The following is an 18,296-nucleotide window of genomic DNA, read 5'->3' as shown; positions in this document are numbered from 1 at the left end:
TAGGCAACATTTATATGTCTGAAAGTTTTTTACATAAATATAAATGATCGTTTGTCTAAGTTTTTGGCTTTGCTTATATGAATGTCGTAATCCTTGTTTTTTCCCGTTTAGAGCGAAGATATTCTTGTTGGCAAATGAACCTTCCCTGGCGCTAGAAGATGCCAAGGTAAATAATCAAGGTTGATAATATCCACAAGTAGTGCAGCAATCATTATATAAACTGCAGCGTGTCGGAGCCGTTTAATTTTGATGCGGCTCCGGCTCCAGCTCCGGCTCCGGCTCCTACCTTAAAATGAATATATCAATTTTTGTTTTTTATTGAATTTGATAAAATAAAATAAATAATATAAAATATTTTGCTTTTATTTGATTAAAGCTATATAAAAGTAGAAGGATGTGTGTCTATTTGTTAAGTAACAATAGTTTTTCAGTTTATTATATGGAAATAGACTGTTGCCAAATTATAATATTACTTTAAAAAATCATTTTTAGCTAATCTGGAGACGGAGCCGTTTTTAACGAAAAATACGGCTCCGGCTCCACCAAAAATGTTGCTGCTCCCGGCTCCGGCTCCGAAACGCTGATATAAAATAATAGGATGACTATGTGTATGTAGTGAAGGGTCTCGCTAACTGCTTAACCAATATAGATCACATTTTACAATGTTCTATACGTAATTGTAGAGAGGAGACGCTCATAACATTATTACCAACAAGTAATAGGATAGTTTTATTATATAAAACTTATGCTCACATACGAACATTTTTTTGGAAATTATTATAGAGTACAAAATTCTTTCTGTTATTTACAACAATTTTCATGTAAAGTTTAAACTTGATAGGCTTATTCTTACATGCCTTAATTAAGAAGCCCAACTACAGGGTGTTTTTTTTAATAAGACAAAAATATTACTTAATTTAACCCACTTGCCATTGACAGAAGTTAATGATATATATCTTAATTTCTTCATTGGGTTGGGGAGTTTTGTATAAGAAAAAAATACTTAGCAATTTTCAACAAATTATGCCTTAAAAACCGGTTTTTCCAAAGTACCTATTTTTGGAAGATTTTTGGATCATGACAAATTTAAAGGGTGTGCAAAATGCATGCATTTTTTAAATTCAAATTGAGCAGCTTGTGTTAATAGTAGAAAAATGCTATGCATACCGTTATAATCGTCATATACTCTAGTTTTTGGCAATGTATGTTTCATACTTATGCTATTTGTAGTATAGAAGCTACGTTGGAAAAAGTGAGAAAGGTTGAAAAGTTTTAATTCAGTTGGGACATTTTACCACGTAGCTCCTGAACAATGCGTAGCACATTATAATTCTTTAATATCTAAAAACCTGAGTTTTTGACGATTCTAACGGTGAGCATAACATTTTTCTACTATTAACACAAGCTGCGTAATTTGAATTTAAAAAATGTATGCATTTTTGCACACCCTTTAAATTTGTCATGATTCAAAAATCTTCCAAAAATAGGTACTTTGGAAAAACCGGTTTTTAAGGCATATTTTTTTGAAAATCGCTAAGTATTTTTTTCTTATACAAAACTCCTCAACCCGATGAAGAAATTAAGATATAGATCATTAACTTCTGTCAATGGCAAGTGGGTTAAATTAAGTAATATTTTTGTCTCATTAAAAAAAACACCCTGTATTTTTAAACAAAAATTGAATAAACCTATCTCAAAATACAAAATTACATGATGCTTAATATAGACATACTTACATTTTAGACTGGATGTGCACAATTGTTTTATAGGAATCAAAATTCTAAAATCATGGATGAATATACATAAATTGTTTGGAAATTACATACCGACTGTTTAGTAATGACTATAGAGATCCTATGCCTCAAAACTTTTTTAAAATTCTCATGCAAAGTTTGGAATCAATATGAAGGTTCTAATATGTATGAATGAACAAGAAGAACTATTCAATGAGGATGGTCATAAATTTATATAAAAAATCTTTTTTTTTTAAAGCTTAAATCTAAAAATGTCTATTACTGAATGGTGAAAGTACAAAAGACAGGATCTTACAGTGTGTTATTTTATGAGAACTTTTTTGTAAGCAATTTTACCCCTCTTATAGTTATCAGAATTTAATGATTAATGGCTTATTTTCTTTGTTTTTTAATGCAATTAATAGAACAACAAAACAATATTTCAGTTTTTATTTAAAAAGTACAGTAAAATCTAAAATTCAAAACTTAGGTGTCAACATCTAACAATGGTTTTAGCGCATTTTTCTTATGCTCAAATATTCAACCTTTTGCAAGAATGGCTGCTAAACACTTGAAAGTTCAAATATAGAGCTAAAATGTATACAGATATTATTAGGGACATGTACTAGAAAATATCAAAGTTTGAAGGTCGTATCTCAACCAGGGAGGGAGTACTGGCCCCCCAAAGTTGACTACATAAAATCCATTTTTTTTCTTGCAAAGGGTAGAAGATTTAGGCATAAGAAAATGCGCTAAAATTATTTTTAGATGTTGACACCTAAGTTTTTAATTTTAGATTTTACTGTACTTTTTAAATAAAAACAGAAATATTTTTTTGTGTTCTATTAATTGCTTTAAAAAATGAAGAAAATAAGCCATTAATCATTAAATTCTGATAACTATAAGTGGGGTAAAATTGCTTTCAAAAAAGTTCTCATAAAAAAACACACTGTATTATACAATTGTTATTGGCTATAATATCCGGGGGGGAAAATACCCGCTCAGAATATTCATTATTAAAACGAGATTTTAAACTTCTGTTGGAAAATTTCCATAGGATCTAATTAATCGACTATATAGTTGCAAATTTGTTCTGCAAACAAAATATGGCTTGAAACCCGCAGCAAAAAAAAACAATTAAAAGCTTCCTTTTGACATATTCTACCTCTTCTTAATTTCTTGGTAAAAATTTATCTTCATTGATAAAAAAAAAGTCACATGGTAGTATTAAGGAAGATATTTAGATTTATACAACAATTTATTTGTTCACTGGACTTCATTGTAAAATTTTTAGTTAACTTTCTTATAAAACTTTTTTTCGTATTCATTCCAAAACGGTGGATAGGAACCGGTTCTCATCCATACGAAAAAACAATGTCTAGCACAGGGGCGTCCAAGCTTTTTATTTTGGGGGGGATAAAATTTTTTTAAGGGGGGGGTAAATCGTTTTTAGGGGGGGTAAAATGGCGCGCGAAGCGCGCCGCAAATTTTTTTACCCCCCCCAAAATTTTTACCCCGGGGGTAAAATTTGCTTGGGGGGGGGGTAATTACCCCCCCTGAAACCTGTTGGCAGGGGTAAATTTAGTTTACCCCCCCCCCTCAAATTTACCCCCGGGGTAAAATTTTTGGTGGGTGTAATTCAAATTTTATTAAATATATAGTATTAAAAATGCGCGCGAAGCGCGCAAAAATTTTTTGTATTAGAGATTTTTTATTTTTTGGGGGGGGGGGTAACTACGGCACCCCCAGGGTAGGGGTAAATTTTAAATGGGGGGAGTAAAATGAAAAAAATCGTTTGGGGGGGGGTAATCGCCCCATTACCTCCCCCCCTTGGACGCCTATGGTCTAGCATCCTATTATATCCAGTTTTCTACGAATATAGAAATGTACAATCATAAGATTAAAACCAGTTTTTTATCCGGTGCTTTCACCTCAGGGCTAAAAAAACAAGTTTTAATCTTATAATTGTACATTCTATATCCGCGGAAAGCCGTTTATAATACGATGCGAGAAATAACTATTCTCGTATTCATTCGAATCTGGTGGATAGGAACCGGTTCTCATCCATACGAAAAAACTATGTCTAGCATCGTATTATATCCAGTTTTCTACGAATATAAAAATGTACAATCATAATATTAAAACCAGTTTTTTTAGCTGGTGCCTTTGGCACCTCGGGGCTAAAAAAACTAGTTTTAATCTCATAATTGTACATTCTATATCCGCGGAAAGCCGTTTATAATACTATGCGAGAAATAACTATTAAAAATCCATAGAAGTTGGTTATTCAGTTATTTATCGCATTGTATTATAAACAACTTTCCAGTTTTGTGGTTCTTATTTAATTTTTTTTTGTGAAAAATCTCTGTAATACGATATTATACATGATTTTTCAGTATGAATGAGAACCGGTTCTAATCCAGCGTATATTTATTGATCCAATTAAACACACCAACATTTTGGAAAGCTAAGGCCAAATAATGTAAAAGAAAATCTAAGCAAAAAATGCGCGCCAAAAAATCGATTATCTTGTCTAACTTTATCAACAACATTGATGATAATAAATCATTTAATTCATTTTTACATAAAAATCAATGAAGAAAATTAATGAATATTCGAATTTGAATGAAGACAGCATTCTATTATCATTTAAGGTAATTTGAGCTATTTTAAAATTTACCAAACTTTTGTTTAGAAAAGTAAATAATAAAATCTTTGTTTTTTAAATTTAAAATCCAAACAAAAGAACCTTAACAAGGAAGCATTTAATATATATTTCTGGTATGGTTGCAGAGATAGATAACGATTTACACTTACGTGTACGTTGGGAACTATAAACCATTTTTTTCCTTAACATGAAAAATAAACGTCGAGCTTGCTTTTTAGCTGTTCTGCTTATATTGAGTTAGTAATTTACATAACCGGTTGTTTACAAACAAACAAAATTTTTTATTTATCCTCTTATTTTAAGTAGAAAGCTATTTTTGTCTGCAGCGAAGGATCTTGCTAACCGCTTAACCGTTATGGTTTTCCTTTACAGTGAAGCTTTAGGGCGGTTTTAATTATTTTGGGGAAGGTTATCTTCACCCTCCCAATAAAAGATGACCCTCTGTTATTTTATTACACTTTCTTATTAAAACTCAAATTGATTATGGGGAGGTTGACTTTCCCCCTATCCAACTTAAATGCTCTTAGAGGCTAATATGGGCTAATTAACGTATAAAGCAACCAGCAGCAACGCCCCCTATCGGTCTCTAGGGGCACTTAAGGTTAAGGGGAACAGGGTAAGTCGTCCCTACACTTTTAGTTTTAAAAAGAAAAAGTAAAATGGGGATACATTCTATTTCTAGGGGTTATTTCTCTTGGGATGGTTGAGTAACCCTCATAGGCGTCCAAGGGGGGGGGGGTAATGGGCCATTTGGCACCCCCAAACGATTTTGGGGGTGCCGTAGGCACCCCCAAAATTTTGTGAACAATACCCCCCCCAAAAAAAAATTACCCCTACCTTGGGGGTGCCGTAGGCACCCTCAACGATTTTGGGGGGGGTATTTACCCCCCCAAACCATTTTGGGGGGGTAAATACTCCCCCCAAAATAGAAAATCTCTAACAAAAAAATTTTTGCGCGCTTCGCGCACATTTTTAATACTAAATTTTTTATCAAATTTAAATTACCCCCCCCAAAAATTTTACCCCGGGGGTAAATTTTGGGGGGGGTAAACAAATTTTACCCCTGCCAACAGATTTCAGGGGGGTAATTACCCCCCCCAAGCAAATTTTACCCCCGGGGTAAAAATTTTGGGGGGGGTAAAAAAAATTTGCGGCGCGCTTCGCGCGCCATTTTACCCCCCCCAAAACCAAATTACCCCCCCCTTCAAAAAATTTTACCCCCCCCAAAATAAAAAGCTTGGACGCCCCTGGTAACCCTTCCCCAAAATATTTGTAAGTCTTCCCTAACCTATAAGGGGCATGTTGGTCCAGCAATTAGCGAGATCTTAAGCTAAAGACAGGCACACACAGACTGACGGACATCCTGTTACTTCTATTAAAGAATCAGGTGTGCTTTTTGTAATATTTTTGTTAATTTTAGGAGGTTTTTGAAGATTTTCCGGATGATTTTGGATCACATTGTATGATGGTAAGACATATATCATATTTCCTAGTCTACCCATTAGAGTAAAACAATAGAGGGGGGAAGGGGTTAAATAACTATATGTCCCCACCCCGAGGACCCTGTGCCGACTCTCAATTGTTACTTTGAAAATAACAAATAGCGTCGGGAGTATTAACACAGCCAAGTCGCTACAAAAGGGCAGAAAGCAATTTGCTAGCTGACATAAAAAGGTCCCCAACAGAGGGATCCAGGTAGTTGTCTGGTTATACATCTACATCTATAGATTTATTGGCTACCCTAGAAGTTAGTGTTTCCTAATTTGGCTAATTAAGTCCAAGGAAGCCCTAACTTCTATGCTAGACTATAAATTTTTATAGGGTTTAACCCTTTATTTACAGTCTAGGGGCACTTGAAGAAAAAGTCGAATTTGATAACCCAATTTCTTATTTGCGCCCCCCCCCTGATTTTTTTTTTGGGGGGGGGATTTTTCAGTTCAGCGGTTAGCGAGATCCTTCGGTACAAACAATCACGCAAACACACAAACACACAGACACACAAACATCCTGTTACTTTAGTATAAGGATTTAAGTATAAATTATACAAGATTTTTTGGGTTCCAGGACAAACGCAGGAGTCCCAAACGTCGGAGTGGACAAACACAGAAGTGTAAAAATATTGATTTAATTAAGTATTTCTAAACAGGTTAGGTTAGGTTAAGATATGAATATATAAATAAGCCCCCATTAGGCATTTTAAAACCAATTAGATAGTTTAAAATAGGTTAGGTTATGTTAAGTTTCCACTCCGACGTTTGTCCACTCCGACGTTTGGGACTCCTGCGTTTGTCCGAGGACCATTTTTTGTAGATAATTGCCATTTTTAAAGGTATCCTAATAACAGCATTTTAAAACAAGAAAATAAAAACTAGTATATACTGGGTGCGGCAGCCAAACTGTCCTTGTCCATGAAGCCTAATACCTGCTTGATGGAGGTCAACAAGGAGGACTTGGTGGTAATGGGGATTTGGGATGTCTGCTAACATGTCTTTTCACATAACTACAGACAAAAAAGTGTATGGGATTAAGGTTGGGTTTACCTCCCTGTAGGATGACGCCAGGATGTTAACTAAACAAAATATTACAAGCAGCTTTTCTTTCATATTTGGTGCACAATATTTTCTTTAATAATGTTGTCTTGAATCCATTAGGTTTAAAATTTGGCGGCAGCCTTTACATTGCATACAAGACTTACAGCAAGATTGCATTTTTGGTAATACCTTTTCGATACAGCGTATAATGTCCAATAAAAAATGTCAATACAAATGACGATTGATAGGCCAGTATACATTGTAATTGACCAATGGTAAATTATAAACTGGCCTATCATTGGTCATTTGTAATGTATGACATAATTTTTTTATTGGACACTATACTCTGTTACCACTTTTTCAATAACATTGTGTAATATGAAATGTATTTAGGCTGAATGTTTGTACATGAAAGGATACCTGGAGCGTTCGTTGAGTGTTTGGCACAAAGCAGCCAAGCTCAGACCCAATATGGAACCGGTAATCTATATTTTATATCTATATATACAGCCTTAAGAGACGAATTGTCTGATTCTGCCAATAGGAGAATACTAAAGGAATATAAAAGATATCTCATTGGTTACAATTGTGTACACAATAGTGAAAAACTACTGTGAAAATACGACGAAACGCCCCTTACGAGGCGTTGTCACGAAATGGACTATACCCAATTTTTCCAGTATGGCTTTTAAAACTGCTTAATAACCTCTGAATTAGCACCAGTTTTCAGCAATACTGAAAAATCATGCATTGCGTCGCATTACACACAATTTTCCACGAATAATAAAATAAGAATTACAAAACTGGTATTGCTTTTATGATTTTTACTTTAATATTTGGTTTTAATCTTATACCTAGCTTTTCATTTTCATATCCGCGAAAGCTCTTTATAATATGATGCGATAATAGTTATTTCTTGCATCGAATTATAAACAGCTTTCCGCGGGTTTAAAATGTACAGTAATAAGATCAAAACCAGTTTTTTTAGCCCCCAGATTTCGAAGGGCTATATTCGTAGAAAACTGGATATAATACAATGCTAGACATAGTTTTTTCGAATGGAATAGAACCGGTTCTTATCCACCGGATATTAATTGGTTTCGAATGATTACGAGAAATAAGTATTTTGGTTTTCAGGTGACCAAATCCATAGAAAAAGTTCGGAATACTTTGTTGGTGGCCATGACAAATTGTTTTGCAGCTACAGATACTTTTGATATCATTCAGGTAATAAAGCTGTAAGCAGAGGCGTGTAGTAGGGGCGTGTCAACAACCTCCTTAATATCGAAATATAGAAGGCCTGCTTTCATCTTGTTACACCCTAATGGGTTTACATCCCCCGGGAATAGTCCCTTTCGTGGAAACGCCCCCCTTAAGGGGCAATTCGTCGTATTTTTAAAATGGCTTTTGATAAGATATTTTAGGTTAGGTTAGGTTATATTTGGTTAGGTTATTGCCCCACTGGGTTAGAGCCCCCCGCAGGGGCTAGAAATATGAGAAAAGCTACTGTGAAAAAAAAACGCCCCTTAAGGAGCGTTGCCACTGACGTATGAGGGGATGTACAGACAGACTGGAATACGAGTATAGAGTAGCTTCGATACAATTAAATATCAATAATATAACAAGGTATTTCTAAAAAATACACATTTATTAAACAATTAAAACTGGTTAGAAATAGGCAGATTAATGGGATTATTATTATAGGATATATTTAATATGATATCAATTAAAGGCTTGGACGTCCTGTTTCTTAGTTAGGTAAGAAACGACGTACTTAAACACGTGGGAAATATAGATACCGCCAGCCTAGACTTATAGGCTTGTATCTAACCGAATGCAGACGGGAGGAAGCGTATTCACTCTTTGGCCTGCAACAATCAACTAGCCCTCAACACAGCAGGATGGAGTATAGTGGCGGTTACAAGTGGAGGTCTGACTCAGCCAGAGAAGTATAGGAATGTGAACAGGGATGGGGATACATAAACTTGGATGGTGAATACCACACTTGCCCCCTCTGAGGGAATATGAAATATTCCCTCACAGTTGACCTGCACGCCTGCTTCTGCGGGTTGATGTTGTACTCGCAGGTTCTTCGATTGCGGCCATAGCCCTCTCTACGATATCAACAGGATTGGGTTCTGAGGAAGTAGGATTTTCTGGAGTTGCTGGAGGCTCTGGAGCAACAGCATTCTGGAGGGCCAACATGCCCTCACAGGGAGCCGTGGCTACTGGATCTTCGGAGGCAGCGCCAGCCTGCGGATTAACAGGTAGATCAATTCCAGATGGAAAGAGCTCACTGATTTGAGCATCGAGCTCTGTGTCACTGTTTTCCTCTGCAGGATCCAGGACCTCTGGATTGCCTTCTCTATCGGTGGGCCGGTACTCATCAGAGCACTCAGAACCGCCATAATGAGAGATCAGCTCAACTCCATCATCATCTGGCCGGGGTACGTCCCCAGCGGGAAGAGATGCCTCTATGGTCGCCACATTCTGCCCAGGTACATTCATTACATTACAACGAGTATTAATATATTTAATTACCCTGTCAGAGTTTTGGTCCAACAGTCGACTAGTGGCCTCAATAACCGTGGTCATTCGTGATTTTAACTCGACGGTCGAGTCCTCAGAGACAGTGCGAATTTTTTCGCGCAAAGTTTTGCGGTTCCGCAGTAATTCTGCGGAAATTTCAATAAGGCGCTTGCCATGTTGTATATATGCTTTCTCAACAAATGAAGCATTGCTAGCAATTTTAGATTCCAGACTTCTCTGGAAGGGGAGAAGAGCTTCCTCCATTGCTTCTTTTACAGTGGAAGATAGGACTTTTTTCCATTCCTCAGCAGTCACCCAAAAAGCCTTAGGCTCACTTTTGCTTTCTGCTAATGTCTCTTTCTTTTTAGGGGGTAATGGAGGCGGTTGAACTTCCACCTTAGCCTTTTTGGCTACGGGGCCGCTGCTGCCTGTTGGTGTTGGCGGACGTTTTTCTACCGCTTTTGGGGCAGATTTTACGGCGACTACCTCCAATTCAGGTGAGGCACTACGTTTTGGTGGCGATTCCACCCGATTTTTTTGCGGTTCCCCTCCCCTATTTTGTTCCATTAGAGGCCTGGCCCTAGGCCTGGCTTTATCGGAATATTCGTTGGCCTCTAAGTTTTTAGCCTGCCGCAATTTTTCTTGCAAGTCAAGGAGTTCCTTTGGAACATCTTTTCTCGCGGTGCGGTAAACGTGGATCGATCTTGAGACACATTGCAGTTCACTGAGGTTTTCAGGGTTGCGCGGCGGTTTTACACGCGGCTGATACCTGTTTTCATCAGGTTCATAGTAGGCTTCCTCAGGGCCGCCCTGGGGATAGCCATGATTGCTGTCATAATAATAGTCCTCTTCATTGTAAAAGGGTGCCTCTTCATATTCTCGACGGTATGAAGAGTGACCGGCCCCATGGGAGTGGTGAAAACCCCTTGAAAAATTCCGCCTGGGATATCCTAAAACAAAAATAATAAACTTAAAATTAAGGGTCATTAATTCCTTATACCGAATAAGGAAATATTTTTACAAAGACGACCTTTAGGGACGACAATCTTATAGGTATATATGTTTGATACAGGTCGTCCGTTTTTGGGGATTAGTTTTCCCCATTATTTGTAAAATCCCGCAATTCGTGTGTTTCACTCGTACCTCCTTCTTTGTACGCGTGAATTTTGGTGCAGGCTAATATGTAAATGATAAAAGCGACGCATAATAACGACCCTATTCCTGTAAGGATGGCTGCTACTACAAGCACTATATGATACCAAGTACTGGATAGGAAATCAACCACCTTATGATACGTTTGAATAAACCAGGAGTCGGTTATTTTTACTTCAAAATTATTGGAGTCTGCGGCAAGTTGGCTGAGGTATAATTCCTCGGCACTTTCTGAGAAATTAGTTTTTTCTAGGCTTTGCCAAGAATGATATAGAAATAGGCTAATCGGTTTATCCATAAGATATTGGTTTACATTTAGTATTTGCATACCCTGCCCTTGATTACCAAGGAATTTTCCTTGGTACAAATGTAAGAAAATTGGATTTTCGGAACATTTAGTCGGGGTTAAATGGGTGGTGTTGACCAATCTGCGTGAAAATGGTGATATTCCCATAGTCTTATTATTGATTGAAACCGAGAAATGATCCACAAAACAGGGTAAATTTTCTCCCAAAGAAACATTGATTTTAAGACTATCGCACTGTATTACTAAATCCAGCTCACCGAGCGCCCTAACTAGTTTTTTACGATGAGTCTGAATACTGCTTTTAGACAGAAAATGGTTCTGTAAACAGCGAGTTTCGGGGACAATTAATTTATTATATTGTTGGTAGGAATAGAAAATCTCTAGTGGTAACATATCATCTTTTTCTTTAGCGTTTAAAAGTGGGAAATATGGTTTTACAGAATTCGTGAACCATACCATTAAGTTATCAATATTAGTTTTGTAATAAAATAATTCGGGAATTAGACTTTCAAAATGTTTTTTATCTTTAAGTTCTAGCGCTAGAGTAATTTGGGGATCGATCACTAGATATTTTTGGGCACCCTGTTCTCCTTCAAATGTAAACAATGAAATATTAAAGATGTCTACCGTTCGCCAAGGAGAAGTGAATTTTTGTGCGCTATCAGTTTTATCATCTGAGATAATTCTATCGTAGCCTATTTTCAGATTGTGATCTAAACAATTGTTTCCCACCCAGTGACTGCCCAGGTAACAGCCCGCTTTTGTTTGTAATAATTCAACAGGCTCAGCCTGGACCCCTATTTGTTTTTCCTCAAATGTCCCAGGGATAAAAATGCCGTTAATGTTTACGCCGTTTCCCTCGCAGGCGGGGTCGATGCCGTTAAGGAGGTCGTTGGGGTAGGTAAGTGTCCCGTTTACCAGGAAACGCGTGTATGACATCTGGTGTTCATACACTGAGACTGATTTCCCTTCAAAGTTAAATATTTTAGTTTTGGACATGGTGTAACAGTCTTCATAAGTTACGAGGTTCGGTATCTCCACGAGTGCTGGAGCAGCGAGGTGTATGTGGCTATATCTGCCACAATACCAGTAATGAGTACTGGTTCGGAGGTGGCAACGAATTCCAGGTATAATTTTTCTTTCAACCTTTTGCAGCAGGTGAAATTGTTTTTGTTCAATATTAGTAATATTAAGAAACGCAGCGCATTCAGAGATTTTCAAACGCGGGTTTTCGTTTGCTACACATTGAGTCGCATCTATTTGTATTATTTCGGACGCATTTGATTTTGCCAAAATAATAAAAAGCCCCAAGAATCCCAAAATAAATTTACCTCGAGCTCCTGGTGCCTTTGCCAAATGATGCTGCATTTTATTTTTATGCTTCTCGTTTTTCTCTGAAATATGTTAATTAGTTAGTTTTAACATATATTTTTTTTGTTTATTTTCGTTATTATACATACGTAGATTAAGCTATATACATTTGCCACCTTGGTTTTATATAATTATACATTTTATATACATTTTATTTCTTCCTTTTAATTGGGTTATGCAGTCCGATTTGGACATGTATGCGGTTATCCCCCCCTTGTGACCTAGTTTTTCTTTCTTCTTCTAATATATACTTGGGTACTATGCTTTGTTTGTTAACATTAATAACCTTTTCAGGGCTGGATTGTTTGGGTCTTTGTGCGAAGAAAGAAGCCTCGGACGGGACGGTTTCTTCCAAGAAACTATTTTCGACGTGGATGTGAGGACCGGATGACCGATCTGCGCCAGGGGGTTCTTGGTCTTTGGGCTGTGACTCAAATGGTGAGTTTTTTTCCATTATATCCCCTCCCCCATCACAATCCACCTCCCCCTGGGGTAAGTCCTGACTAGTTTCAGGGTTTTCTATAAAATCGTCACCATCGTTATCTAGGTAGGTAAAATCGTCATTTTCCATACCTTTATTATCGTTTGTTTCGGTTTGCCCGGTATTATCTATGGTTAAGGTTATTTCCTCAGACCGGACGATTTCCTCAATTGGAAAGACGTTAAAGGAAAGTGTTTCCCCCAATAATTCTATTTTAGAATCTATTTTTCGTATTTTATCCCTACTAACAACTTGGTTAGTTTTTATTGGATTTGATCCAAAGGGACTTAGTTCAAAAAGGGCCTCTGAGAATTTTTTTGTTACAATAAAAGGACCCCCATAGAAAGATTGCAATTTTTTACTGACCCCTATCTTGACTAGGTTAAAAAATGCAAAGACCACGTCGTTAACGAAAAGGGGAGATGAAGCCTTCCTAGATTTATTTTGAAACTCTAAATAGATCTTAGATTTTTTGGAAACCTGTGCAATAATTTCTTCCAAATTTTTTAGGTAGTTTAAGTAAGACCTGCAGTCAATGTCCTGCCTTTTCTGCAAGATTGGAGAAAAGAAATCGAGATTGAGAGTTGGTTGTCTGCCGAACATAAGGTAATATGGCGTATACCCCGTTCTTCTAGACGTACTAGAGTTAATTACAAAAGTGGTCAAAGCTAATTTTCTTGCCCAGTCTTTACTTTCGAATCGGTCATCGGATCTTAGACCTGCATAAATGCTTTGATTATGCCTTTCACATGGGTTACTATTAGGGTTTCTTGGGGGAATAAGTTTAGTTTCGATACCTAGTTCATCCATAACTTTTTTGAAAACTTCCCCAGTAAAATTTGTTCCCCTGTCACTCCTCAATGACCGAAATAAGCCGTAGGTGGGTACTACCTGTTCAAGGATGACCTTCACCGTGCTTTCCACGGTGGCGTCCTTGATGGGGTGAGCGATAATGTACCTAGAGAATAGGTCAACTAGGATAAATATGTAACGGACATGTTGTCCTTGAAAATAGTTAGGGGTTAAAGGACCGATAAGGTCTACTGATACCTGGCCAAAAATCTCGTGACTAATGGCTGAATGGGTGATAGGTTGTTTGTGTTTAGGTACCTGCCCTATTTTTCTTAGGCAGGTAATACAATTTTTGATGCGTGATTCGACAAACTTATTAATTCCTATGAGGAAGAATCTTTCATTTATCTTGCGTGTTGTTTCGTTAACCCCCTTGTGACCTATACTATTATTATGTGCCAATTCAAAAACTTTATTATATAATCCAATGGGTACGACGGGTCTTTCAATGAATGTTCCATTGCTAAGAGGTTGTCTAAATATTAGAAGTCCTTCCATAACGTATAAATGTTCTATTAATTTAAAAAGGACCTCTTTCCGGCCGGTTAGTTCAGCTTTTTCAAAACTCGACAACTTCTTTTTTTCGAATATCCACCTACGAATTTCAGATAATACTTGATCTTTTTGTGTTTCAGATTGCCAAACATTGTTCACACCGACTTCTGAAGCCGAATGTAACTCAAAAATCTGGTCTTGGTATGGGCAATCCTGTTCATAAGGATCCAAGGTAAATGAGCTAGTACATTTTTCACAATCGGTTTCCTTATGTTCTTTGCATAAAAATTGCCCTCTAGATAGATTGTCGGCATTGCAATGGTCCCTACCCTTTCGATGAATTACTGTAAAGTCAAAACTTTGGATAAAGAAAATCCATCTCAGAGTTACACCATTTATGGTTCCTTTTTGCCATTTTTTGTAATGAACTAAGGAAATCGAATCTGTACGCACAATAAAGTTTCTGAATCTTAAATAATGAAGAAAGGTTTTAAGAACAAATACTAGACATGCTAATTCGCCTTTATAACTTGGATAATTTTTCTCTGCCCCGTTACATTTTTTGGAACATATTCCAATAATTCTTTCTTCCCCCCCCTGGTTTTGGCTGAGAATTCCAGCGAAATAACTCGTAGAAAAATCTACGTCTACTATAAAGGGGTTAGGATTATCCCACTGGGGATAGCCTTTACTTATAGAATTTGAGAACATATTTATGAAATTTTCCCAATCTTTTGATAGGGAATTGGTCCATTCGATAATTTTATCGTTTCTGTGTTCGTCTAGGGTACAAGAATTTTTCGCATAGGATGGGAAATAGGCCCTATAATAATTGGAGAAGCCCAGGAAACGCTGGAGTTCCTTGCCTGTCCTGGGCCTGCTCCAATTTTTAATTTGTTCTAAATATTCGGGGTTCATTTTAAGTCCTTGGGAACTGACTATATGACCTAAATATGTACATTCGGATGTGAAGAATTTACATTTGGCTAGATTTAACTTAAGTTTTGCTATTTTTAGGACTCCGAAGAGTTTTCTGAGATGTTTCAGATGTTCATCAACATTCTTTGAGAATATAATAAGATCATCAAGGTAAGAAATTATAAATTCGTATAAGCCAGGGATAAGGGTTAGGACTCTGTCCATCAAATGGCAGAAAACACTTGGCGCGTTACACAGTCCGAACGGCAGTTTCTTGAAAAGATACTGCCTGTTAAGGGCTGTGAACGCTGTCAAGTGTTTACTTTCCTTCGAAATGGCTAGCGCATGGAATGCGCTAGTCAAGTCGAGGGTGGTAAATACATTACCAGTGCCTAATTTTTCTAAATTACTAGAAATCAGGGGAAGGGGCCAATTAATTTTTCGTGTTACACTATTAAGCGCACGAAAATCGATAACGAACCTAAGCTTGCCTTCCCCCCCAGCCGTTGGTTTTTTCTTCACCGCAAAGATTGGGGAGGACCACTCGCTGTAGCCCTCCTCAATGACGCCCCCCCTTAGCCAATTTTCAATTTGTTCTTTTAATTTGGCTTCGTATAATGGGTTTAACTGAATGTTTCTAGCCTTAATAGGTTTAGCCCCGGGGATCAAGTCTATTTTATACTGTAAGAGATCGCAGTTACCGATATCGGCATCGTCAACCGAAAATATATCGAAATGATCAAGGCATAATTTTACTACCTTTTCCTTCATCCCTGGGTTATTTTTGATAAGATCACTATTTTCTAAGTCTAATTTTTCTTTAATGAATTTAATTCTTTTAAGAAGTGTAGTTCCTGACAATTCATTTATTTGATTAATACTTTTATTGCAGGAATTTGGGGAATCTGATTCGAATTCAAAGCAATATCCAACTTTAACGTTATCCAATAAGGTAATATTTTTTCCTGCTAAATTGACAAAATTTACCCAACATTCTCCCTTCTCATTTACATTATAAATACCCTCCATAAGCATTAAGCCGTTACGGCTTGTCATTTTAGAATTATTTGGGGATATATACAGCTTCCTATTTTTCTGATGAATAGGAATTGTTATCACCGTTGTATTCCCCCCCGGCAAGAATGTTGTTTTCTTTGCTAATTTTACGCATGTTTTATTTTGTTTTAATGTCCCAGTCCCCCCCTGGTTACTCCAATTTATTCCCGGGATAAGGGAGTTTTGTTCCGTATGAACATTGTTTGTAGGAATTAAGGGTATGTTTTTACTTTCTTCAACTATATTAATTGTTGAATTTTCTATGGGGATTTGCTCGCCAGTGGGGAGCTCAAAGGAGAACTTATCTAGTAACAAATTAATTCGATTAACTTTGAGAAATTCATATCCTAGATTTATAATTTTAGACGTCGTTTCAGGGATGTAAAACGTTTCTTCGAATATTTTATCTGACCCATCAAAGCTGAATTTTAAACTCACGTGTCCTATGATATTTACTGGTTTTAAATCTACAGACAGAGCGCTAAGATTGGCGGGGGTGAATGTGATTTTGTTATCATCTAAGATTTCTTTAGAAATAAGGGACCTAAAGTTGTTTCCTGTATCCACTAAAGCGTGTTGCAGGAATTCCCCCCCCACGGGATTAAGAACTTTTAGTTTTGCACAGATAGGCATTATAAAATAAATTATATTTTTAGTCGAAGCCTAAGATGCATATTTTCCAAGATCCCCACCTCAGCGGTTAGACGATGGTAATCCTCACACAGAGACTTCCTGTGTTCCAGGTATAGTTGTCTGTCGAAATTTTTTAAATAATGAAATGTTTTAACAATATGGTTAATTGTTAAAATAATTTTATATAGCTTTCTGGGTTTCATTAAGTTTTTTTTATCAAACGCTTTTCAGCTCCAGAAATTTCTCAATAAGCATGAGAATGTTGATAGTTCTAAAGAAACTACTTAAATTTAATACGGGTCCTTATTTATATACTTGGATATATGATAGAAACCTATCGGAATAAAACTGAACTAAAAAGTTTTCGAAAGATTGAAGGGCTACAAAGTAGCTTAAAAATAAGTGTTCAGCTTGCAACTAACAAGACATTAAAAACAGACTGACTTATTTTTTGAATTATATCTGTATTTATACAAAATATAGTGTCATTAGTTAGTATCTGATTCACGATACAAATAATATAAGGTTAGCGCTAAATTATAGCTCAAAAAATTATTAGATATGGCTAATATAATAAAGAGGGTCAATGATGACTGGTTTATTATTCTGATATTGTTAGTATTTATACTTAATTTTTCCACCTATGGGGTAGAACAAGTTTATATATTTACTAGAGTATAATTAATGCTGAAATCAGCTTAAAAAAATAGGATGTGGTTTGTAGTAACTGCTTTGATAGTAACTGGCCTTGATTAATAGTGTGCATTCACTTTTATATAGACTTTTTATTCCGCTGGTAATCCTAGCGGAAGCTAATAGAACTAACTTTATTTCGTTCTGCTAGTAATCCTAGCGGAAAATAATTTAATCAAAATGTTTTAAGATTTTATTAATCACATCTTAAGTGATTAAAGTTTTTAATTTTTAAATGCTGCTTGATTGCAGCTCAAAAATCAGAGAGTAAATGATAACAACAAAGAACTGAAGGACAACTGAATTAGATTTGGAAATCTGCTCGTATTTATACAGATTTTTCTAGTAGACCCCCCCCTTCTTAATCTTATCATTTACTTATACGGACCGCGGTAGCATTCTAGGCGACATCTTTCGGATACATAATAAATTAAATATAGTTCTATTATTGTCACTGTACAAAATGCAATAATATTTATCCATATGGATAAGTTATTATACATAATTGCTGAGATATTTCAGCTACAAAAATCAGAGGCTAAGAGTGAGCAACTCTCAGATAAAATTGATACTGAGGGTTCAACTCAAGAATCATTGTTTATATACAGATAATTCGCTTAAGTTCCCCTAGCGGTTAAAAATTGAACTAGAATGTTTTAGATTCTAGTATATATACATTCAAAATATACGATATTTACATTTTAGATAGGTCATGCGATATTAAAAATAAATACTACTAAATAGAAAATAGGTATTCACTTGTTAGCTTCTTGATAAAGACTATTAGATTTTTAAAAAAATGGAAATATTAAGTGCATGTGAAATGCTCCTCAGGTTACTTCCCTATTTCCCCCAATTTCCTGTATCAGCTACATTT

At 36.3% G+C, this 18,296-nt stretch overlaps 1 protein-coding gene across 1 annotated transcript in view; it reads left to right on the top strand.

Annotated features, from left to right (window-relative positions):
• The window catches only part of LOC145330842 (outer dynein arm-docking complex subunit 4-like), a 39,464-nt gene that overhangs the window by 7,889 nt on the left and 13,279 nt on the right, over positions 1-18,296 (top strand). The window contains exons 6-9 of the mRNA XM_080175505.1: positions 112-166; positions 5,822-5,869; positions 7,326-7,412; positions 8,070-8,159. Of these exons, the coding sequence (XP_080031631.1) occupies positions 112-166; positions 5,822-5,869; positions 7,326-7,412; positions 8,070-8,159 (280 nt within the window). The remainder of the gene's footprint in view (positions 1-111; positions 167-5,821; positions 5,870-7,325; positions 7,413-8,069; positions 8,160-18,296) is intronic.

This window comes from Acartia tonsa, chromosome 10, assembly GCF_053477335.1.
Source record: "Acartia tonsa isolate MP-2025a chromosome 10, ASM5347733v1, whole genome shotgun sequence".
Classification (NCBI taxonomy): Eukaryota; Metazoa; Arthropoda; class Copepoda; order Calanoida; family Acartiidae; genus Acartia; species Acartia tonsa.
This window is presented reverse-complemented; position numbering and strand designations above follow the sequence as displayed.